Here is a 24,227-nt window from a genome sequence, read left to right on the forward strand (position 1 = left end):
GGCAATTGTATATTAAGTTACAGGTTTAAATACTTGATGAAGCCAGTTTAGCATATTGGTTTTATATTCCAAAGTCTTAAAATGTTTAATGTGAAAGAGATTTTTCTAGAAACAAAGTCTTCTAAAGTAGAGGGCTGTGTGTGTGAGAAATAAAACTATTACACATGCACGTACACTAAAGATCAGTGATTATGTAGCAAGTCATTTAGTATTGATGGGCTGTAAATTACAAGCCTCTGGTTACTGGGTTGCAGGATACTATGTGTTTATCCTAACTACATAGTCAGTAAAGTACTGCTATAATGTGCTTTTGCAGAATTATTTCTTTGGTACCTGAATTGCATTCAGCAACAGAATAACAAACACAGGGCTGATGTGAAGCATCTCTTTAGACAATCTGTGCTATAATCAATTGTATTGAGTGGCTTGCAACTCACTATAAAATACAAATTATTATGCTTTTGTTGGTCTAAATGCTATTAAAGCAAATTTCAGGGAAATTGAGATAACATCTTAAATGAAGAATTGCCCAGACAGAAGTGTGCCAAAGCAGGAAAGCAAGTTAATGAAACCCTGGGCTGAACATTGTGTCTAAACTTATTTTTCTTGTAAAATGTTGTTATTTTCAGGGAGATTAATAGTCCTTTTGTTTTGTCTTGTTTATCTTTGGTAAGTGGTTGGCTTTTTGAAATCCAAAAGCCTTTGTCAGTAACTGCAGCATACTTGAGAAATGTTAGATATATTATCCTGGGCCCTTTCTTTCAGCTGTTGAAAGCTGAGGTTAAAACCTGGCTTGATAATATGCAAACAATCCTTGTGATTCAACAGGGATTCTCATCAAGGCTGAGACCACAGAAAATGGTCATTTCACTCGTCCAGACAGGCCTAATTGCTCTTGGTAAACTAGAAGGTGTAATCATTATTATAAAATGAGAAAATTACAGTGCAAAAGCTCAGTTTGCATGTGGGGTTGCATGAAAATGTGTTTACAAGGTGGGAACAGCTGGTGTTGTGTGCACTGTGGCATATGCTGGTGTTTTAACTAAAGATGACATACTGAAATCAGAGGAAAAGAGGTCTGAATGTTTTGGTGCAGAGTACTTTCTCCCGGAGACTGCAAAAGGTAACAAAATACCTAATTCATATTGTCTACTGAAGAGGACACCATTTCAAATATGTATACACACACACATATGTTTTTGATTAGTGTAACTTGAAACTTCCTATTATAAAATAAGACCATGTTAATTATTTGATTTATTCCCTTCAGTACCTGTTGTTTCCGTCTGTTATACTTCTGTTCACATTTATTTTCACTTGGCATTTTTTTGCTTGGTTTTACCCATATCTACAGATGTATGTGACTGTACAGTGTGTCGTCCTCAAAATAAATTGCACAGTTCCATCTGGACTATTGTCTGGCCACTGAATGCTGGTTGAAAGAAAGAAATTCAATTAAATATCTTTCAAAATACTTGAATACTCCACCTCTTCCACCCTTTCCACAGAACAATTTTTAATTAGTAGGAATTTGTTCCACAGTGGGCGTGAGGGATCTTCTGAAGATAGAGAAAGTCCTTTATTCTGTGTGTTAGTGATTGTAGTTCTGTCGCAGCTAGCGGTGCAAGGAACTGAACATTACGTTTTATGCAACCAGTTCACTCTGCTTTCGTGATGGCTGGAGCTTATCTGACAAAGATTCTTTCGAAGTGAATTACAAATGCTCAGGGGGTTGAAAACCTTATTAGTTGGAATATACTCTAAGCATTCAGCAGCTTCAGTTGAGGTCAAAGCCTGATAAAGCCACAAAAGTGTTTGTGGTTTTTTTATTTTTGGTTTACTTTGGAAAAATTGGAAATAAAGAGTTGTACATAGTTTCCCATACTAACTTAGGAAAAGGGCCATTCAGAAGGGACTGTCATGTGCTGTCATTAGGTGAGACTGCTTGGTACATGCTTTGTTGTTCAAAGTATACATTCCCAGTCAAATCAGCAGTTGGCAAGCTATGTGAAATTGCTGAAGAAATCTGAACGCAGCCATGTTTATTCACATAATCCTTTGAACAAAAACCTTAGCTTTAAAGAGCTGTGTTTCGAAGAAGCAAAACAAATTGCACCCTATACGTTCAAAAAGGGATTTGTCAGGAAGATAATGTGCATTCTGTCTGGGAAAGTCCTTTGTAAATGTGTAGTTTGAGGTTTTCTTTGGCTATTTCTGTGAAAATGCAGTAAAGAGCAGAGTGATGAAATGGCTTTATAATATCAAAAAGTTTCTGTGGCAGTGCACAGGCCTCTAATGTTCCAGACTCTTTGCTGGGCCCATGAATGGGACAGCAGAGAAGAGGGTTGTGCAGAGTACAATACAGATACAGAGTCTAGGTTTACTTTTGGGGGTTTTGGGTTGTTTGGAGTTTGTTTTTTGTTCTTGTTGTCTGCACTTTTTCTTGGTGTTGGTAGGTTAATTTTACTTCTGGGTCTTTCACTTGGTGGGTGGTTTTTCACATGCTGCATTATCATCGTGTCTCTGCTCTGCAAGTATGTCAGCAGTACCTTGATGCTCTCTTGGCGAAGGCTTTCTGCCCTTCTGACCAGACTTTCCTTCTCCTGCTGCAGTAAATTGCCACCACCTGATCGGCACTTGCCTTCCCAGGTGTGTTTATATTTCACCACCATGGGTGCAAGCATGTGTATTTGTGTGTGCCTGATCAGTGTAAGCTCCTGTGCTGTGCAGAGGGTAAAGGTTCTGTGCTCCTTTCTCTGCACTGTTCCCTGCTTTGTATGGCAGTATTTCTTCTTTTTTCCCCTTCTGTAAAATATCAATTTCCCCCTTCTGTAAAGTATCAGAAATACCGAGTATCCTCCTGCTGTAAAATATCAAAAGTCCAGGGAAAGGATAATATGCAAGGAATGAAAATAAGTAAAACAGATAAATGAGAGAACTTTTCCCTCTTTCTTTCCATCTTATAAATATGCATGGTGAAATGAGTGCCTTGAGCTGTCAGATGTGCAGGCAAAACAGGTGACTTGTGTAGTGGCCACCACAGCTAAGGCTGCATCACCAAATAAGAGGAATGAAAACGTGAAAGCTTTGTCATTTGACTAGTTTTAGCTTTTCAGGTCTGCAGGAATTGAAAAATGGTGTTTGCACATGAAATAAAACAAGTGAAGTGCTGCACAGACCCAGAAACTGCTCTCGCTGATGTTCACCTCTGTCCCAGACATCAACTCTGGGCTTGGAAGATTGCAAGTCTCTGACAGCTTGTGGTGGTTTAACACAGACATCTTTCCCTCAACACGGAAGTAAGGGAAAGTAACACACACCCACAAAACCCAACCCTGCATTGAGATAAAGAGCTTTACTGAGAAAAATGAGATAATACAATGCACAATTACCTTACCCTATTTGCAGAAAAAGTGCAGTGAAATGCAGAAGTCAGCAACCTACCCCCCATCCTGCAGCCAATCTGGCAGAAAAGAACCACATCCCAAACCCAGAAACTGAAAGCAGCAACCAGAATAGGAAACCTCTCATGTTGCAATCTGAACTTCAAGCCCCATGATTCTTTACTCCAGCCAGCACTTTCATTTTGAAGCTGGCATGACAGCAGCATGGTATTGAATATCAGCAGCAGATTCAAGTCAACCCCTGATATTCTCCACCCCTTATTCCATACCATCTAAATCATGCCCGGCTGCAATCAACATCAAACAATATACACCATACATCACTCACTGTCCATTCTCACTCAAAGTGAGGTTGCTTTGCAATATACATAAGACTGTTCACTGCAGGTGCTCTGGAGCTCCACCCTGTTCCAGTAAAGTCTGGATCAGTCCATGACCAGTCAAAATGGTGGGGCTGTGTTTCCACTCATGGGGCAGTTGAGTCCAGTGACTCCTTTCACCTCTCCAAGTGAAAGCAAACTGTGACTTGCATTCCAGTGCTCTGCTTCTGATACATCCAGGTGTGAGGATGCCCCTGTCACACCAGAAATACAGATGGGTTCCACCCCTCATAGTTTGATGGCATCAGATTACACTGGGCACCTGTATCTGTTAAAGCTTTATACTCTTGTGGGTTCAAATTGCCAAGCCATCTGTTCCATGCAGTCCAATAAACCCAGTTGTCCCTTACCTCCATCTGGTTAGAAGCAGGTTCCTTCTAATGCTAACTGGAATCACTTGTATCCTGTGAAGATGCTGTTGGAGTCCCTTCAGGAGTTTTGGCAGCAGTATCAGCTCTTTTGCTTTTTTGGGGTGATTTTCCACTGGAAACTAGGGCAGCATTCTTTGGGGAAGAATTCCCTTGTAATTCACGAACTCTTGCAGCTAGGACTGAAGTGAGTTTTCTGTCCCACTTCCTCACGTCCTCCCAATGGCCACGTAAGTAAAATCCTTAGATAGGGGAGCACCTTCTCCTCATGTCTGAAACACAGTGTACAGGGGGGGGAATAGATCATGTTCTTCTTGAGTAGATGGACCTGCCAGTACAGTTCCTTCAGAGCTGAAACACAGGCCTGTACAAAGGAAGAGAGACTTCCTTGCATTGCTGTCGCCTGCTAGTCTTTTCCGTCCGCTGTTTGTCCTTGACCAGCTTCCAAAACTAGAGATAGAAACCAAGAGAGCAGCCCTGTCTCTTTCTCTTGTTCTGCTCATAACCTCAATTCATCCTCATCCTTTGCAGGACAAGTTGCTTTCCTTGTATGCTTTTTTGTCTGTATATGGGAAGTTGATACTGGCAAAGTTGGAAGCTGCCTGGGGACCAGTTATAACCCAATCCAACCTTTTGATAATAGGATTGTCTCATTTTCAGCTAGTCCCACAGCTAGTTTTGGGTTTTGAGGAGGCCATCATCTTGGATTTCTCAAGGAAGTTTGCTGCAGGCTTTTGTGAGAGACTAAGACAAGTCATAGGTGAAAGTGAGGTGCCTCTTCCCTACTGAGTCAGATCAGAAAGGGACTCAGCATTCTTTTTGTAGAGAGATAGGTGTTTTCCTCTCTGTTTTGTCTAACTTGAATTAATGTCCAGGATTGAAGGGTAGACTCCTTGGCCAAGTGGTTTTGTTTTCTTTTTCTCACTTGTGGGAGCAACTCTGAGGTTGGTGGTGTTGCCTTTTGTAAGGAGGAAAAAGGGCTTCTGCAAAGTCTGCTCCCACACTGGCCTTCTGTGGGAAAGAGGGATTAATAACACAGCAGGAAAAGGAGAGAGCAAGTCTTCTAACTTGGAGGACAGTGTCACTGCTAGTGACCTGAAGTATACTGGACCAATCTTAGAGACAGGGCTTTTTGTCCTTCCAAGAAGGATTATAGAAAGAAAAACTCCCAGCAGAAAGATTAATACCACCAGCTTGAGTATCCATGTGTGCAGTGTAATGAAGAATCTGGTTTTCCCTGCTTTGCATCTGTTTCCCTCTGCTTGCCTGAACCACATCCAGTGGGATGTAGCAGCCCATAAAGTCCAGGCTACATATGTGCTGATTCCTCTGGGTATGCGTACGATGAGATCTATTTCTCTCTAGGGAAAACTGACCAGCTGTCCCAGTCAATGTGTGATACTGAATTCTTTTGTACATAATAAAGAGAAACAGTGAACAACAATACCTAGGGACAGGCCCTTTCAATCAGCAAAATACAATGGATGTTATTCTTAGGAGAATAATTGCAGCTGCTGTAGGCAAGCTCTAGTTGTGTTGCACTCCAGACAGATGTAGCAGAAGAATGGGAATCTCTTGACATGTCAGAAAATCTGGGGAAAGAGGACGGGATGACCTTCTGCTGCAGATCACTGTTTTGATTGTGCTTTTGTTTTCAGTTTCATGCTCCTGTTTCAGGTAGCAGCTGGAGTAACAACAGCCACCACTACTTTGTGGCAGCAGCTGACAGAAGAGTGCTAGGAAATACAGCAGCACGTGAATGGTTGATTGAAACGCGTGGCCAGCTTGGCTAGCTGAAGAGTGTGTTATAGGACCAGAAGATTTTTTAATACATGGCAATGAAAATTCATCTTGGAATGATCATTAAAGATGCCAGCAGCATCTTCAAGTGACTGTGAACTGGTTGTTCCTGCTGGAGGTGATTTTTATCTAGGGAAAAAAACCAGCTACCATACTATTCAGACTGAGATGCTACCTCAGTCCTCCTATTGAGTGCATTTAAAAAAACATATGTTTATAAATATGTAGAGGGTGAGTGCCAAGAGGATGGAGTCAGGCTCTGCTTGGTGATGCCCAATGACAGCACAAGGGGCAGTGAGTGGAAATTGAGGCATAGGAGATTCTATGGAAAGATGAGGAAAAAGTTTTTCACTGTGAGGGTGACAGAACACTGGAAGAGGCTGCCCAGGGGGGTTGGGGAGTCTCTTTCTCTGGGGATATTCAAACCTGGCCTGTATGTATTCCTGTATGATCAGGTGTAGGTGATCCTGCTCTGGCAGGGGGGGTTGAACTAGATGATCTCTCAAGGTCTCTTCCAGCCCCTGACATTCTGTGACTCTGTGATTGTACTGGGATAACTCTTGGAGAGTCGACAGACAAGTGCATTCACCCATCAACCCATGAGTCAATGGGAAACCCTGTTGGTAACCTGGAGTTTTATGAAGAGAGTGGGAAAGTATGCTTCTAGTTCTGCCTATTGGTAAGTTCTGAGTAGAGAAGCACATTCAGCAGCAATGAAGAAATACCACGGTACAAATAATAGCTCAGAAAAGAACAAATTACTTGAGCAAAATCAACTCTCTGATGACTCAAAGGTAGATACATAGTTATGGGTTCTCATTGATATTCCTTGGTGAACTCTATAGATTGAAATGCGCAGAAGGCGCGATGCTTCCATAGCTTAAAGTGTATCTCATGATAATTTTTCTCTCAGATCAGATCAATATTTGAGGTTGGAAACTTCACAAGGTGACACTTTAGAATAGAATAGAATTTTACTTTTATTTCACAGTATCACCGTATCGCAGTATCACCAAGGTTGGAAGAGACCTCGAGGATCATTGAGTCCAACCTGTCACCACAAACCTCATGACTAGACCATGGCACCAAGGGCCACATCCAATCTCCTCTTGAAGACCTTGAGGGATGGTGACTCCACCACCTCCCTGGGCAGCCCATTCCAATGACTAATGACTCTCTTGGTGAAGAACTTTCTCCTCACCTCGAGCCTAAACTTCCTCTGGTGCAGCTTGAGACTGTGTCCTCTTGTTCTGGTGCTGGCTGCCTGGGGGAAGAGACCAACCCCTTCCTGGCTACAACCACCTTTCAGGTAGTTGTAGAGGGTAATGAGGTCACCCCTGAGCCTCCTCTTCTCCAGGCTAAAGAATCCCAGCTCCCTCAGCCTCTCCTCATAGGGCTTGTGCTCAAGGCCTCTCCCCAGCCTTGTTGCCCTTCTCTGGACACATTCAAGTGTCTCGATGTCCTTCTTAAACTGAGGGGCCCAGAACTGGACACAGCACTCAAAGTGCGGCCTAACCAATGAAGAGTACAGGGGCAGAATGACTTCCCTGCTCCTGCTGGCCACACTATTCCTAATGCAGGCCAGGATGCCATTGGCCTTCTTGGCCACCTGGGCACACATTTCAGGTGACTGGTCCTTGCAACTACCACAAATTTTATTTTCAGTATGACATAAACACAACTGGTTTCCCCTACTTAGTGTCAAAGTCCATGCCTCAAGAGCACTGACAAGTTTAGACAGAGAAATTGGATTTTTATCGCATCAGTTCAGCAGAAATTTTGTGGTTTTATCATTGTTTAGCCAGCTCTGCTGTCTCATAGAAGTTTTCTGTAGGCTGTGTTACAGAATCATAGAAGCATACACTTGGTTGGAGAAGACCTCTGAGATTGTCAATCAAATTATCTAAGAAATGGTTGGTGTTTGTTTGGAAAACTCTTAACTTCTTGTTTAAAGGATGGTTTTGCTTCCCAACATGGGGATATGTTACTGTGAAGTTAAAGTCCTGTGGATTGATTAAAAAAGATGGAAAGGAACTTAGATGTTTGACTAACCAAAAATGCTTTCCTAGTATGGTAATACCAAGATATGTAACCCAGCCAGACTTATGAATAGATAACATAGGATGAAAATCTTGTTAATCGGTGTCTTCCTTGATTAGTTAGAACCAAACTTTGCAATGGAGCACTGAAACCTTAATGCATTTAATATAATATAGGTCTGAATGTTCTTAATTGAGCAGAAGTGTAGGACTGGCAACACCCTTGTAGATCTTGTCCTGATTAAAAACTGTAGGTGGTGTCTGTAATAATGAATCTGTTGATTTTACTCAAGGAAACTTTGGGTACTTGTGTGTTTTGGTTTTGCTTTTAGTCCTAGTTGTGCATGTCTAGCTTAAAGCTGCCTCTTGATAAGCGTAGTTTTGTTCAAAAGCTCTTTTCTCCAATTTGTCTTCAAAGCTTCCTGAGATATGCACATAAATGGAACTGTAAAAGTACAAGGAAGTTATTGATTGAGGAATTTAATTTTGCATCATGGACTTCTACTTTAAAGGCCCAGTGTAGACCCCAGACTTTAGATTTATGCTGGATTTTTGCCTTGATGTGTACTGTAGGAGATGTTTACATCAAATGTTCCCCTAGAAACGTGTCTGATTTCCTTTCCAAGGACTGGACAAAGGCTTTTTTGGAAGGTCAGCATTTTTCCCCCCCCTGTTAAAAGCAAGATTAACAAATGTAGAGCTTAGTTTATATGTTTTCATCTTCTGAGTACAGCTTTTGTCACTTGAGAATCAAAAAAAGAATCATGTTAGAAGACTTAAAGTTGGAAAAGTCACACTCTCTGCAAGCTGTGACCATTAGAATAAGTTTTCATTTCCAGGCAATCTGATTACTTTGGGACAAATTCAGACCTTCTGTAAACTTTTCACTTGCTGATAGTCAAGAAAATAACCTTGAATCATTTTATCTAGGAGGGGATACACATTCATACAAATTGGGGGCTTAGCCCAGCATATTTTCTCATGCTTCTAGACTGTTGCTCTTGAATTAGGAATTCATTATGGGCAATTTTAAGTTGTGCTTTAAGAAAGTGCTTATTCCTTAAGAACTGTATTGTGATGTGGTGATAGGGAGTGAAACAACAAGCTCCAGAACAATCTTTTAAATGACAGTAAGGAAAAATATTTGCTGTTAATGGACACTCTTATGTCTACAGGCAGAGACCAGAGGTTGTTGCTTAGTGTCTGTATGAAAATAGGTCTTTTTTTTTTTGGTCATGGTATATATATTTTGTCCTTAATATAGGAACAGTTTTTCTTTAAACAGTATGGATGTTTATGTATATTGAACGTAAAAACCAGCATAACTTGTCTTTTGCCCATTTTCATTCTTTGAATTTTTTCTTAGGAAACAAAGCAGCAATGCACAATAGCCTGGTATGCAAAGGGAAGTGTACTAGCAAAATGGAAGGAAAGACATTCAGAAACATGCCTTCCTTTGTTAGAAAGCCATTCTTCCCACTATTGTGCTAGTCAGCCTTGCTCTGAACAAAGCCACTTCCATAGTATGGGTAATTCCTACATGTAAATTGCAACTTCTCACAATATTATTTTAATGACTTTTAAAACACAATCTGTTATATCACAACAATTAAAGTTCTCTGCAGTCACATGAGAAGCTTGTGATAGTGACAAATGTGTGAACCACAGTACTTGATACCCAGTCTTCCTTCTTTTCCCTATTGCATTGAATTTTCCTTCTTTATTTTGCCAATACATCATTCCTGATTATGATCATCCTGTTGCAGCACATTCTGACTGTGATTACAATCCAACATACTCAGTTTCTGTTTTTCAAGGTCACTAAAATGAGATATTTAAAAGGCACTGGATTGCTTGAAGTATTTGGATCTTAATTTTTTTCCCAATGTCTTTTGGCATTACATGCCAAATCAGCCTCACCTCCTGACTATGCAGCATTCTCATATCCTCCTGTAGTTCTCCAGCTGAAGTCCATAATTTGCCAAAGTATTGCTTCATTCGTCATCCAGAAAGGGTAATTCCTTAGCTCCTACTTTCCTGGTCTAGCATGTATACAATGAGGCTTTACAATATAGCATGTTTCTATTCCTTTTATTTTCTTCACTCCTCATTATAGATCCTAATGTGTGTAAATCCTTTACAAGCCATTTAAATGATAGGCCAGCATAGCTCTGTGTGTGTGAATAAAGACATTACACAAAATGTGTGGATTGCTGTCAGTTCTGCAAGTGTTAAATACTTTCCTGTCATTTAGTCAGTTAAACTTGCATTCCCTAAATTCCTGTCTTAGTCTAGTCCTTCCATTAGCGGGATCAAGAAATTTGGTTTCTCTGAGATGATGTTAGCTCCTAAATGGTCCTTAGAATAGGTTGCAGAAACTGTGAGAACAAGCGGTCAAATTCTTGGTTAGCTGTTTTGCCAGAGAAAAATAGCAATGAGTCAAAACTAAGGACATCTTTGCAAGCAAGAATTTAACCCTAATCCAAAAGCCTCTTTCTAAAGGCTTTTTCCCTGGTAGTGATAAGTAAAGCAACTTTTAAGCATACAGAATACCACTCTTAATATGAAATATGAAGCTTCAGAGTGGGGGTAAAAGAAAATACTATTTCTGGTTGAAGTCACATGTGACAGATCTTGGCTGTTAAAGCCCTTGGCCAGTAGAATAAGTCAGTATTGACTGCCTGGTTTCTCTTGTCAGTTAATGGCAAAGCTTGTGAGGGGCTTCTCTGAGATAGTCTTTTGTGGTAGAAGAAAACAACCCAGGAATAAACATAGTTAAAAGATGTTCATGCTTTGTAACTATGGCTTGTTTCTACATGGTTTTGATTGCTCTGTGTGTGAATTTTATGATGGACTAATCTCCAAATGGGCTAAGGGATTCCCACAATATTGCTGTGAAGGATAATAAGGATTCCAAATGGGACACTACTGTTAAATTCATACCATAAATAACAAAAATATACTTGTAAGACTCTGCCTGAATGCTGTAGCACAAGGATTCTTCAGATTCAAGGTGATGGTTAATGCAGCTATCACTAACTTGAGTCACACAGTGCTAATGATATTTGCTAATGATACTTTTTTATTGATCTGTATCAGATTTAATACAAAAGTCTCTTAAAACTAGAATTCTGCAAAAATGTCTCAAAACTATAGCTGTGCCATCAAAATAGCAGTGTGAGATTCCTTATTTATTTTTCAGTGACTTGATAGATGTTAATGAAAAAAAAAAAAAAAGTCTAGGTATAAAGAGGGTGGTTTTTTCCCCACTCAACACCTGGACTTGAAAATCCACATGGGCTTGTGCACCCTGGTTAGTAATACTGTCCCTACAGCTGGGGCTTAGTTCTAAAACTGTTCTGGATCATTTATTTAGAAAGAAATTAAAAATTGATCATGCTTCCCATTAGTCATGTGAGTCCTACAGAAGAGTGAATAGTTGTATGAACCTGGGGTGTGTGTATGTGTGTCTGTGAAGAACGTAAACAGATATGAGGAAAAGCATGTGGAAGAGATTTGTTAAATGGAGGTACCATCTTTATGCTTTTCTGGCTATAACTGCACTTTACATTTTGTTATGGCCGGAGTATTTTAGAGTTGCATTTTATAAGTTTCAGAACAATTGTGTCAGTCACCCATTAATCATTCAATTACACACTTCAGCCTTGCTGCTCCCTCTTGACAGCCGTACACAAAGCCCAGCTCTTTTTTGCATAACCTGACCAGCTCAGATGCTGATTGTGGGAGATGCTGAGAGTTGCTGGGAGCCCCAGAGCCTGAGAAAAGCCATGGCTAAATAGTTCATTCCCTCCAGCATGCCCAGAGGCAGGCAGGAAGCTAATAATGGCATCATTGCACATGTAATTTGTGTTTTGCTGTAGAAACGGAAGAAATTGGAAAATGCTATGTGGGAAACATTTTAAACCACTCCTTGTTTGTTGCCTTACACAGACATTGACTTATATTGTCATGAGCTATTTCTGAGGGGACTGCCTCATCTGGAGCTGGAGAGACCCCTGTGTGCTGTGGTGGTAATGAGGTGGCCTTGCTGGGCTGTAGATTGAAAAGGTGTGTGCTCCATGCAGCAGGTCATTAGGGGAAGCAATGCAAATAACTGTCTCATTAACACATTAAATGATATGCCAGACAGCTTTTACCTCACTCATGTGCAACTGGGTGAAGTGGTGAGTAACTGAGTACAGGTCCAACTTTTTGTGCTTTGAGGTTCAGAGTTACATAAATGTTGACTCTTGAAATAGGACTTAGTATGTGCTGTGTTTTGAATATACGAAGGAGCAGGTTCTTGAAAGAAAACTGAAATGCACAGAAGACAGGCAGCAGTCAAAACGGGCACTTAGTGTTAATGTGCTATCTGAATTACAATGACTTGTAGTTCTTCCACCTGTAAAAGGAATACAATGCTGCCTTATCTTGCAAGAGTGTCATGGTAATGAATCCAGGGATGTTTCTGAAATGCTTGAGTACTTCAGTGGCAAACACTAAAGGAAAGCTCAGAAGTAAATTAATAGTACTTTATTTAGGAAGAATGAAACACAGTTTTTACTATGCAGCTAAAAGGAAGAATTGAAATACTTCTGGTGGGGAGTGCTGACTGTCATGTACATTGAACTGTGATAAAGTAATTGAACAACGTATGAAAGTGTACTCCTGCATGTCGGATGGAGGGAAGTGTTAATGTTACAGAAATAATCTCTGTAGTAACTCAATATTCTATTTGAATTGGATTTTTGAACTTAATGCTAAAAATGTAATGAGGTTCAGTAATATGAAAGTAGTAAGCCTACCTGTTTTCATGTATGGAAGATAACCTTGAATTTGTTCATATGGATGATGCCCCAGTTTCAGCCCACTGTTTAATTAATTTGGTGCAAATACTTTGCAGGGCTTTTTGTGAAACTAAACAAACTGACTAGTGATATTTCATATAAAAAAGGAAACTGGGTTGTAAGAGGATAGTTAACTGCAAACTCTTTATGTCAGAAACACCTTTGTGTTAGCTGTTTGGATGGTAGCCTAGCAAAGCACTGGTCCTGGACACTGCTGGGAACTTCTGAGGTATTGTGGTCATACAGATAATCATAACTGTGTTTCAGGTATTATGTAAAATGCATATAAATTCATTAAGAACTGTAAAGCTAGCATATGGATCATTTAGCAAACAAACAGGATTGTGTGCTTAGAAATTGGGTTAAAAAAATGTTGGTTAGCCAATAGCAATGCTGAAACCAAGCAGAAAATTAATTTTGGCATTGGTTCTTTTGTGTTGGTGTAAGTCACCTTAAAGCCTGTATGCTTCCATGTGAAAATGTGCCTTGTGTAGCAGATGATGATGAGCAGAGGCCAACTTTAATATTTTTTTTTTTTTTGATCCCTTCTAGCCTTCAAGAAAAGGAAAAATCATTCAGCATGTCCATTAAAGAAACTACTGCCAAAGTAAGTACACATCAGCTTTCAGTTCTTCAAACTACTCAGAGAAACAGATGATAACTTACATCTTAGTAACTTGTCAGTGTTTGAGAAGGTTGGTTTTGTGGTAGTGTTTAATCTAAACAAATTTTGTGTGTAAATATTTTTAGGCATACACCCCAAAAAAAACCCATCCCAACTTTTGGTTTGGGCAGGCCATAAAGTTTATGCTTAAGGAAGCAGATGGAGTAATCTGTTGTTTCTCGGCTTCTGTTCACTAATGATCGGTCTTCTCGCTGGCCTCCACTGACACCAGTGTTCATATGTCTTTTTCTACTTCATCTGTGTTTTCAGATGAGGCTGCTGGTGAAGGGAACAGCCTCCTTATCCATTAGTTTCCTTCAGAAATTAATACCCACTTTTGCTAATGGCAAGATTGTGTTGCACAGAAACTCCAGGTATATTGTCTTTTTTCAGGCAATGTAAAGAAAATTTCTCTTTTACCAGGTTGCTGTTGTAAAGAAATGTGAAGGTTACTGGTTTTTTTTTTTTTCCTTGAGATGACTGGGGAAATAACAAATTTCAATGCTTTAGTCAGTGTCCTTGTCCCAGTTTCTGCTGCTTTAGATTAACATCATACTCTGGAAAGATGGAAGAGGATGACAGTGGGCAAATTTGCTTTTGATATTTTGCAGCTTTTCATCTTGATTCCTCACAGCTTTGCTAACCAACATCCTATTGTTTTCAAGTGAACTTTTCTAGGGTAGTGTTTATGTGTCTGAACACAGATTTGTAAGGTGTATTTTTTTTTTTTTTAAAGTCTGCTTTAAATCTCCCGACAGGCCCTACTGAAGAGGATTTAAAAATAGATACAGGAATGTCTGGCTTTAAAGAAGTTCCCTGAAACTGAAAGGGAGTTTATTTTAGACATGGAGCTTGTCGGTCCATGAGCTGCAGCAAAGGTGGTTACTGAGAAAAGTGAAAGGGCATTGCTGGGGCCATGGACAGAGGCACTTGCAATCAGACTGATTAGGGGAGGATGCATGTTCTCGGCAGGCAAAAGGAGAGTGCTGGCTTTGTGAATGTTCATCATCTTGGGTAGCTAAGAAATAACCTTTCCTGAGTGTCTGAATAAGCTACTGTAGTGAATAATGGTAACTGTTATCGAGACAAAATAAGTAGAAAAAAAAGAAAATTTGAGCTTGTAGAGTAGAACTGATGTAACATAAAAACAGTGCTATTAGTTTAGAGGGTGTTACATTCTTTTGCCTCTCTGAGTCACTCATTTAGTTTTGCTGAGCTATGCTGTATGATAGCTCTGAAGATGAATGTTGACCATTTATCTACAGAATACATGTGACATAGACACAAGCAGTGGCTTGGCAACATACTTATCTCATGTTCCAGAAGAATCATCCATGTGAGCTAGAGGAACTTCCTTTCAGACTCTGGTCCCCGCATTTGGTCCATTAATAAAAAGTATCAGTGAGCTTCGCTCTGACAGTAGTGCTTACAAAGCGGACAGTGTTCACTAGAAACTGATTAAACCTCCCAGCTTATTTTGCATAATTGCCAAACAGCTGTCTGCTGGTAATGATTTTAAGTTACTACCAGCATGGGATATATTAATGCAGTTTTCCTGGAGCTGAAAGATTCCCCATCTAATTGCAATTCACTGAGCCATTCAGCACTGCTAAAGAGAAAGCACTACTTAGAAAGAAGTCATTAGAAACACTCAGATTTTTGGGGGGAGATGAGAGAAAAAAATGGCCTTTGGGTGTTTTGAGCACATTTATTCACCTCTGACAGGTTTGGATTTTTAAAAGTATTTTAAGGGAATTAGTAGGCAAGTCCTTTAGAATGGTATACTAAATGCAGTGAAATATCTGGGAATCGAAAAATTCTAATAGGCCCAGAAGTGATGAGATGTGTGTTTTTAAATTAATAGGAAAACTCTGAAGTCTTTAGATAGCAACAGTTACTGCTTTAGAGGATAGTTCTGTTAACTCAGGAAAAAATATGACCCATTTATGGTTAACAGACACTCTCAGCCTAAAGCACGAGAGCATTATAAATTTAAAAGAATTTACAATTGGTGTTATATCTGAAATAGTGTGCTTTAATTGTGCAAACAGATAAGTCACTAGACCTGTAAGGCTTTTGCTCTTAAAAAATGAAGTGATAGCTGTGCTTCTGTTATTAAGCATGGTATATACACTTATTTTTAAGGGACAGAAAAAAGTCAAGGAGGGCAGAGAAACTTCCCACTGGAGATTTCATTTCACATCTGCTCTCTTCACAGCTGGCCTGTGCCTTTCTTGACTATTGCTTTGCCCTTGGTTCCAATAAATGCAATGTTTTCCCAAGTGTCAGCTACAGTTTTTAACAAGTGTTTGATGTTTGCCTTCAGAAAAAGAGACTTCCCTTACCTTTGTGAGAGTTTTCTCTGTTCATTTTGCTTTCCTTCACAATGTGGAGTAAGAACCAACATTTTGGAATGTGTGGGAATTGGATGAATTGTATAGGTTGTATAAAAGGTCATTCCAAGGTGGTAATGTATGCTTAAATGTGAAATACAGAAAGAGATGAACTTCCTTTCTTTCTTCTCCTATCTGTCTCCATGCTTTTAATGCCATTCCTGATTCATTACTGAAGGAACTTGCAATTGAAAAGATTAAGAAGAGAGAGGGAAGAAGTCAGACACCTGAACCTCAGCCAGCTGTCTCCTGATTGTGAAACAAAGTATAGTTTTGAACTGGTATAACCTTGCAAAGCCTAGTCTTCTCTTGCTTGTGCAGAGAACTAATGATGGCACTTTTGATTTTTTTCCCCCCAGTTAAAATGTGCATCATGGTATATTTTGTATACAAACTGCTGTACATTTTGTGTTATGACATAATAAAGTCCAAATATTAACTTGTTGGTGCTCCAAGCATCACTGTTAATGCTAAAATTGTACAGAATTTGAAAGAGGGCCTTGGTATCTAGCTGTGAAATGTGTTCTGTGTCATACAGCTGGCTAAGGCTGATACCATTCTCTATTCTTATAACATAATGTGTGACACAGCCTGGAAATTTTGATTTTTGTTGGATATTTCTGTAAAGATACCACTTTTGTATTAAGCTTCTTCACCTTGCTGTAGGATATTATGTCATGCCTGTAAACCAAGAACATGTGAAGCCCTGTTTATATTGCCTTATACTTTTACTTGGATGAATTCTGCATCATGACTGTCTGCCTCAATCTAGGTTTGTACCAGTCAGAAACTTTGCAGTACTTTGAGGAGGAAAGTGAGTGATATTGAGTGCCAAATACCATCTCTGCTTGAAGCCAGAATGCTGGCTGTTTCAGGTAAGTCTTCTTTTCACCCTTATAAATGTGCCCTTTCCAAGTTCTTCCTCTTCTTGCTTTTAAAGTAATGAAAGGACTAAAAAGACTATGCTTGCAATTAGAAGTAATTTTAAAATGACCTCAGAAGATTGCTTCTAGACATCAAAACATCTTTATGGTCCCATTTCTAAGGAAAGACAGACAAGTGACTGGGATCCTGTACACTTTTGTCTACATTAATTATAGAAGGACTGACACTGAAGAGCGGTGTTAGAGCAGTTCACAGGATCACAGTATGTGAAGGATTGGGAGAGACCTCTGCAGATCATTGAGTCCAACCACCCTGCTAGAGCAGGACCATATAATCTAGTGCAGGTCTCACAGGAACACATCCAGAAAGGTCTTGAGAGTCTCTGGAGAAGTTGTTGACCTTTTTGTAGTTGAGACTTAGAAAAAGTCATTGATGTGCATTTGTCTATATCCCTTGAAGTCGAGGCAAGTCCAGTAGATACAGGTTGTGTCATGCCTTGTGTGAGGTACTTGAGGCCATGGTTGGGAACTACTGGTGAAGTGGATGCTGTGTGGTAGGCAGTAAATGTGCAAAGTACTTTTCCATAGGTGAAATTACTAAATCATTATCCGTAGCTATTTCTGAACCTTACAAGTTATTTCTGAAGGGAATGAAAGGCCCGATATGCAGACTGGAACCATGTCTTTGGGATGTCTGCTGCCTCCCAGGGCCCTGGGGAAGCATCCTTCTCTAGTACAGCCCTCAGATGACTATCCACTATTGAACTTTAAATAGTTAGTGATGAAATAATGACAAGAAGTCCAATGAAAAGAGACTCCAGGGCCTTGGGATAACTGGTTAAGGGATCAGGAGCACAAGCAGTGTTCTCCTCTACCCTTGCCCCAGTTATGGGGAGTGATGATAGAATAAACAGGAAGACCAGTAGATCTTGGGCAGGACTTCGGTTTCCTTCCTTTCCTTTGATCTAGGTGACCCACCTGGCTGATGAGGGGATGGCTGTGGATGTTGTTTACCTGGATTTAGTAAAGCCTTTGACACTGCCTCCCGCATCATCCTCCTGGAGAAATTGGATGGTCATAGCTTGGATGGGTGGATGCTTTGCTGGGTGAAAAACTGGATGGCCATGCCCAAAGAGTGGTGGTGAATGAAGTTAAATCCAGTTGGGCAGCTGGTCACAAGTGGTGTTCCACAGGGCTCAGTTCTGGGGCCAGTCCTCTTTAATATCTTTATCAATGATCTGGACAAAGGGATTGAGTTTGCAGATGACACCAGAGTGGGTGGGAGTGTTGATCTGCTTGAGGGTAGGAAGGCTCTGCAGAGCAATCTGGATCACTGGGCCAAGGTCAATTGAATGAGACTTAACAAGGCTGGGTCCTGCACTTGCGTCAAAACAACCCCAAGCAATGCTACAGGCTTGGGGCAGAGTGGCTGGAAAGCTGCCCAGCAGGAAAGGACCTGGGAATGCTTGTTTGCAGTTGGCTGAACAGGAGCCAGCAGTGTGCTCAGGTGGCCAAGAAAACGAACAGCATTCTGGCTTTTATCAGAAATAGTGTGGCCAGCAGGAGCAGGGAAGTGATCATGCCCCTGTGCTCAGCACCAGTGAGGTCACACCTTGAATACTGTGTTCAGTTTTGGTGTGCTCACTACAAGAAAGACACTGAGTTGCTGGAGCATGTCCAGAGAAGGAAAGCAAAGCTGGTGAAAGGTCTGGAGAATAGGTCTTGTGAGCAGTAGCTGAGGGAACTGGGATTGTTTAGACTGGGGAAGAGGAGGCTGAGGGAAGACCTCATCAGTTTCTACAACTACCTGAAAGGAGACTGTAGTGAGGAAGGTATTGGTCTCTTTTTACTAGTATCAAGTGACAGAATGAGAGGAAATGGCCTCAAGTTGTGCCAGGGGAGGTTTAGATTGGATATTAGGAAAAATTTCTTTACTGATGGAGTGGTCAGAAATTGGGATAGGCTGCCCAGAGTGGTGGAGTCACTGTCCCTAGAGGTATTTAAGAAATGCATAGAGGTGGCACTTAGAGATGTGGCTTAATGGTCATGGTGATGTTAGGTTGATGGTTCGACTCTTTTCCACCAAAACAATTCCATTATTCTATGAGATTTCTGGATCTTTCTATCTAAGAGTATAAATTTACAACACAGGTGTAATAATGAAAAGTGTGGCTTTAAATGACACCTTTCAATGGAATACAATAATTGTCAACTTCTGCTGTTCAGAACATTAAACAACTAATGTTGTCAGCAAAAGAGCAATTTGGTCTTTGGAGCACTCGTGCATGTTATTTACAACCAGTAAAACATTAAAGTGATTACACAGTCTGATACATAACAGCTTAACGTGCCATTTACTTGGAATTACTGCCCTGTTCACTAAAGAAGGAAGGCAAAGCACCATTCTGTCTCTTGAGTTTGAAGAGGTGGGTTTTCTCATTCAGCAACACATCACTTTGCAAATGTGTTAAGTAGGTGTCTCTTTGCTGGACACCTGCCTCGGAGAGAAAGGTGAATAGGAGGAAATGTATACTTGGGTACAAGAAATTTTCCAGTGTTATACCAAGAAAGGCTAGAGGATTTGTAATACATCAAGACAACATGTTGTAGCTGTCTGTTGGTGATTTACCTTCTCAGTTAGGTACAAGAATCTAGTTCTGGCATATGGAAATTATTTTTAAATGGAACTTTCTGCAGTGTCACGTGATTTGGTTAGTAAAAGTGAATAACATCAGGCTTGAGCAAAATCTTAGAGGAATTTAAGGTGCAGAGCATGCTCAATTTCCTTCTCATAACACCTTTGGAAATGGAAAGCCTATTTCTTTGTGTCCACCTGTGATAGATAAGCTGAACAATCACCATTCTCTGCCTGTGGCGTGTTTGAATGTAGGCCATTTCCTTCCTTTCAGAAAGGAGTCAGAGTTTTCCGCAGCCATTTTATGACATAATTGAGCACAAAATAGGTGGCAAACTGGATTTGGCCAGAAAAGATATACCTCAGCCTTTGAGAGAATAAATGCCAACTTGAGGATGATTTCCAAAACACTCATAACAGTATTTTATACTTGATAGCCCTTAAAACTTGCTTGTTTCAGGAGTGAACTCAAAAGACAATTCTAGAAACTGTTTTCACACTACTGTAACTATGACTGCCTTCCTGTGCTTTTGAAGAAGTATTGGTGCTATTGCTTTGTACTGATAAGCACTGTTTCTTTTTATTTATTATTCTTACTCTGAAAAGTTCTTACTTCAGAGAATTTTACTGTCTGTCAGTGGTACAATTCTAAATTGCTACTAAGGCAAAATTCTGGAAGGAAGTGGTTGAAAACCAAGGGCAAAAGGTAATTTGTTAATTTGGTGACTGTGGATACTGTTAATTTTTTTTGCATCAGTTGATGTGATGGCACTTGTTTACAGTAAATATAGAGTAGTATGCAGAAGATACAGTGGAAATTTAGGGATAAAGAAAAAAAAGTCTGTCTATACACTTGAAATAAAAAATAAAAATAAAAATTGGTCTTTGAGCATGAAGTAAAACAATTGGAAAAGCCAGGATGCTGAGAGCCTGAATGAATTGCGGCTAGCAGAGAAGCAAGTGAGAAAGAAAGATTTGGTAAATGCAGAAGAGGAAAGAGGAAGGAAGAGATAAAAATAGCTTGCTTGCCTTTTTTTTTTCTTTTCCCCTTATGTGGAAACAGTGATCAGTAGACACCTTTTAATGCATAGTTAAGAATTCTTAACCTGTTAACTACTGGTTTTAAGCAAGATACTGTGTGTACATATACCCTGAATTGTCAGGCAGCTATCAAGATTTTAATGAACAGCATGGTCTTACTAAATGGGTAAAAGGTGAGAGAATCTTCAGTTAGGTAATAGGCAGTTATTTAAGGACAGGCTTGGAATAGCAGGAAACTCAGAGGTAATTCAGAGGTAGTGTTTATAGAAATATGCAGTAATAATAAATGTTAGCGGTCGCAGATGTTTTCATTTAGCCTGGAAGCATGAGGTAGGGATAAGTGCCTGTTTTTTTCTGCTTTTTTTAACATAACAGTTATATCATTCATTCAAACAATTTCTTCAAACAACAATACTAGTGGATACTGAGAAAACTGTTTTTCTCTCAATACAAGTTGCACCATTTTTGTTTAACATAGCATTTTCCGTGAAGAAGCAGCAGCCAGAGTTAAATGATTTTGGAACAGTGTCAAAGCAAAAACTCCCTTACTTGTGACTGGTATTTGCCTATTGTGATAAATAACTTACAGTTAATGCTCCTGAGATGCTAGTCCAGAATTTTTCTCCAAATGTAATTAATAGCATCTGATTATAGTGTTCACTGTGCTAAAGTCAGTAGCTTTAGTTAATTATGGCTAACAAGCATGCCTAATTGTGTAAGATGTTTCTGTTGACATACATGTTTGTAACTACTTATGGTTTAGCATCTAGTAGGGATTTTTATTAAAACAGCATTTTAATGACCATGTTCAGAAACTTGTCAGTTGCTTTTTAGAGTAGGTCTTATCATGTTCATAAAAAGTTATAGGAAGAACATGGCAGTGCATGATGCTCTCACAGAATCACAGAATGCCAGGTTGGGAGGGAACCCAAGCATCACTTGATTCAGCCTTTCTAGGTGATAGTGTAGTCTATATGTGACCTGCGAGGCAGCTACATCAGCACCGGCTAGCTCTGTGCTGTGTTGTGATCTTTAGAAGAGGAAAGAGGGCTCCTGGACACAGGGAGATGGAGAGCGAGAGAGAGGGGGGAGAGGTGACCGGACCCGACTCGGAGGCTCTCCTGAGGTTGCCTGAGAGGGCAATGTGGCTGGGGATGTTCCCGGAGAAGCCGTGGGAAATTTAAACCCTGGTGACCCTGGCAGAGGCTCTCAGACTGCGAGCTGCGAGGCAGCAGCCTTCCGACTAATTGCAACCTCGTGAGTGGGGCGCGAGAGGGAGGGACCTGACCATTGGTGCAGGCAGGCTGACAGGCACAGGGAGAGCAAATAGTGACTGAGTGTGCCCCAGGAGCTCCTTTTGAATTAACTACTTCCCTTGTGAGATTATTCCATTGTCTAACTGTCCTCATGGTGAACAATTTCTTTCTGGAGTCCAATTGGAATAGAATAGAATAGAATAGAATAGAATAGAATAGAATAGAATAGACCAGGTTGGAAGAGACCTTCAAGATCGTGTCCAACCCATCAACCAATCCAACCCACCTAAACAACTAAACCATGCAACCAAGCACCCCATCAAGTCTCCTCCTGAACACCTCCAATGATGGTGACTCCACCACCTCCCTGGGCAGCCTATTCCAATGGGCAATCACTCTCTCTGTATAGAACTTCTTCCTAACATCCAGGCTAAACCTCCCCTGGCACAGCCTGAGATTGTGTCCTCTTGCTCTGGTGCTGGCTGCCTGGGAGAAGAGACCAAGATCCACCTGTCTACAACCTCCCTTCAGGTAGTTGTAGAGAGTAATAAGGTCACCCCTGAGTTTCCTCTTCTCCAGGCTAAGCAACCCCAGCTCCCTCAGCCTCTCCTCATAGGGCTTGTGTTCCAAACCCCTCACCAACTTTGTTGCTCTTCTCTGGACTTGTTCCAGCAAGTCAACCTCCTTCCTAAACTGAGGGGCCCAGAACTGGACACAGTACTCGAGGTGTGGCCTAACCAGTGCAGTGTACAGGGGCAGAAAGACCTCCCTGCTCCTGCTGGCCACACTGTTCCTGATGCAGGCCAGGATGCCATTGGCCCTCTTGGCTGCCTGGGCACACTGCAGGCTCATGTTCAGCCTACCATCAACCAGTACCCCCAGGTCCCTCTCTACCTGGCCGCTCTCCAGCCACTCTGATCCCAGCCTGTAGCTCTGCATGGGGTTGTTGTGGCCAATGTGCAGAACCTGGCACTTGGATGTGTTCAGTCTCATGCTGTTGGACTCTGCCCATCTGTGCAGCCTGTCGAGGTCCCTCTGCAGAGCCTCTCTACCCTCCAGCAGATCAACTCCTGCCCCTAGCATGGTGTCGTCCGCAAATTTACTGATGATGGACTCAATGCCCTCATCCAGATCATCAATAAAGATGTTAAAGAGCATGGGGCCCAGCACTGATCCCTGGGGCACACCACTAGTGACTGGCTGCCAGGTGGATGTGGCACCATTCACCACCACTCTCTGGGCTCGGCCCTCCAGCCAGTTCCTAACCCATCGCAGTGTGCTCCCATCCAAGCCATGGGCTGACAGCTTGGCCAGGAGTTTGCGGTGGGGGATGGTGTCAAAGGCTTTGCTGAGGTCCAGGTAGACTACATCCACAGCCTGCCCACACCCACCAGGCGGGTCACCTGATCATAGAAGGAGATCAGGTTGGTCAGGCAGGACCTGCCCTTCTTAAATCCATGCTGGCTGGGCCTGATCCCTTGGCCATCCTCTAAGTGCTGTGTGATTGCACTCAAGATGACCTGTTCCATAATCTTGCCTGGCACTGTGGTCAGGCTGACAGGCCTATAATTCCCTGGCTCATCCAACCGACCCTTCTTGTGGTTGGGCACCATGTTGGCCAGCTTCCAGTCTTCTGGGACCTCTCCAGTGAGCCAGGACTGTTGAAAAATGATGGAGAGTAGCTCGGCCAGCTCATCTGCCAGCTCTTTCAGCACCCTAGGATGGATCCCATCCGGTCCCATGGACTTGTGGGGATCCAAGCGGCTGAGGAGATCTCTAACTACCCCCTCCTCTTGCAACAGTGGAAAACTGTGCAGCTCCCTGGCTCCTTCTCCATCTCCCTAGGAGTAACTTGTACCCATTGCCCCTTGTCTTTTCCATGTGACTCCTTGTTAAGGAGGAGTCTCCATCCTCGTGGTAGCCACCCTTTATGTACTTACAGTACCTCATAACAAGGTGTCCCCTAAGCCTTCTCAAGGCTGAACAAACCTAGTTCTCTCAGCCTTTCCTCATATGGCAGGTCTTTCAGTCCTCTGGCCACTCTTGTGGCCCTTTTCTGGATGCATTCCTGCCTGTTCTCATGTTTTTTTTATAGTGGGGACCAAAACTGAAAGCAGCCCTTCAGGTGTAGCCTGACAAACACCAAGTAGAATGGGATAATGACTTCTTTATCTCTGCTGTTAATGCTCTTGTTGATGCAAGTCAACATCCTCTTGGCTTTCTTTGCTGCTGTGGCATGCTGTTAACTCATGCTGACTTTGTTATTCACTAAGACCTTCAGGTTCCTTTCCACAGGGCTTTCTCCAGTCAAGTGAATCCCAGTCTGAGCTGCAGTCCTGGGTTACATATTTCCAGGTACAAGACCCTCCATTTGTCCCCACTGAGCTTCATAATGTTCTTGCTAGCCCAGCCTGTCCAGGTCTTCCGGGAGGGCAGCTCTCCCTTCTGGAGTGTCAACCTTCCCACTCATTTTGGTGTTGTCTGTTCATTCTGTTAGCGTTGTGTGTCTATTTAGT

General features: G+C 41.4%; 1 protein-coding gene across 1 annotated transcript in view; it reads left to right on the plus strand.

Annotated features, from left to right (window-relative positions):
- DISC1 (DISC1 scaffold protein) overlaps nucleotides 1-24,227 on the plus strand; it is a 208,017-nt gene that overhangs the window by 60,011 nt on the left and 123,779 nt on the right. The window contains exons 6-7 of the mRNA XM_054162257.1: nucleotides 13,391-13,445; nucleotides 16,668-16,770. Coding sequence (XP_054018232.1) covers nucleotides 13,391-13,445; nucleotides 16,668-16,770 — 158 coding nt within the window. The remainder of the gene's footprint in view (nucleotides 1-13,390; nucleotides 13,446-16,667; nucleotides 16,771-24,227) is intronic.

The sequence above is a fragment of the Dryobates pubescens genome, chromosome 6 (genome assembly GCF_014839835.1).
Source record: "Dryobates pubescens isolate bDryPub1 chromosome 6, bDryPub1.pri, whole genome shotgun sequence".
Lineage (NCBI taxonomy): Eukaryota > Metazoa > Chordata > Aves > Piciformes > Picidae > Dryobates > Dryobates pubescens.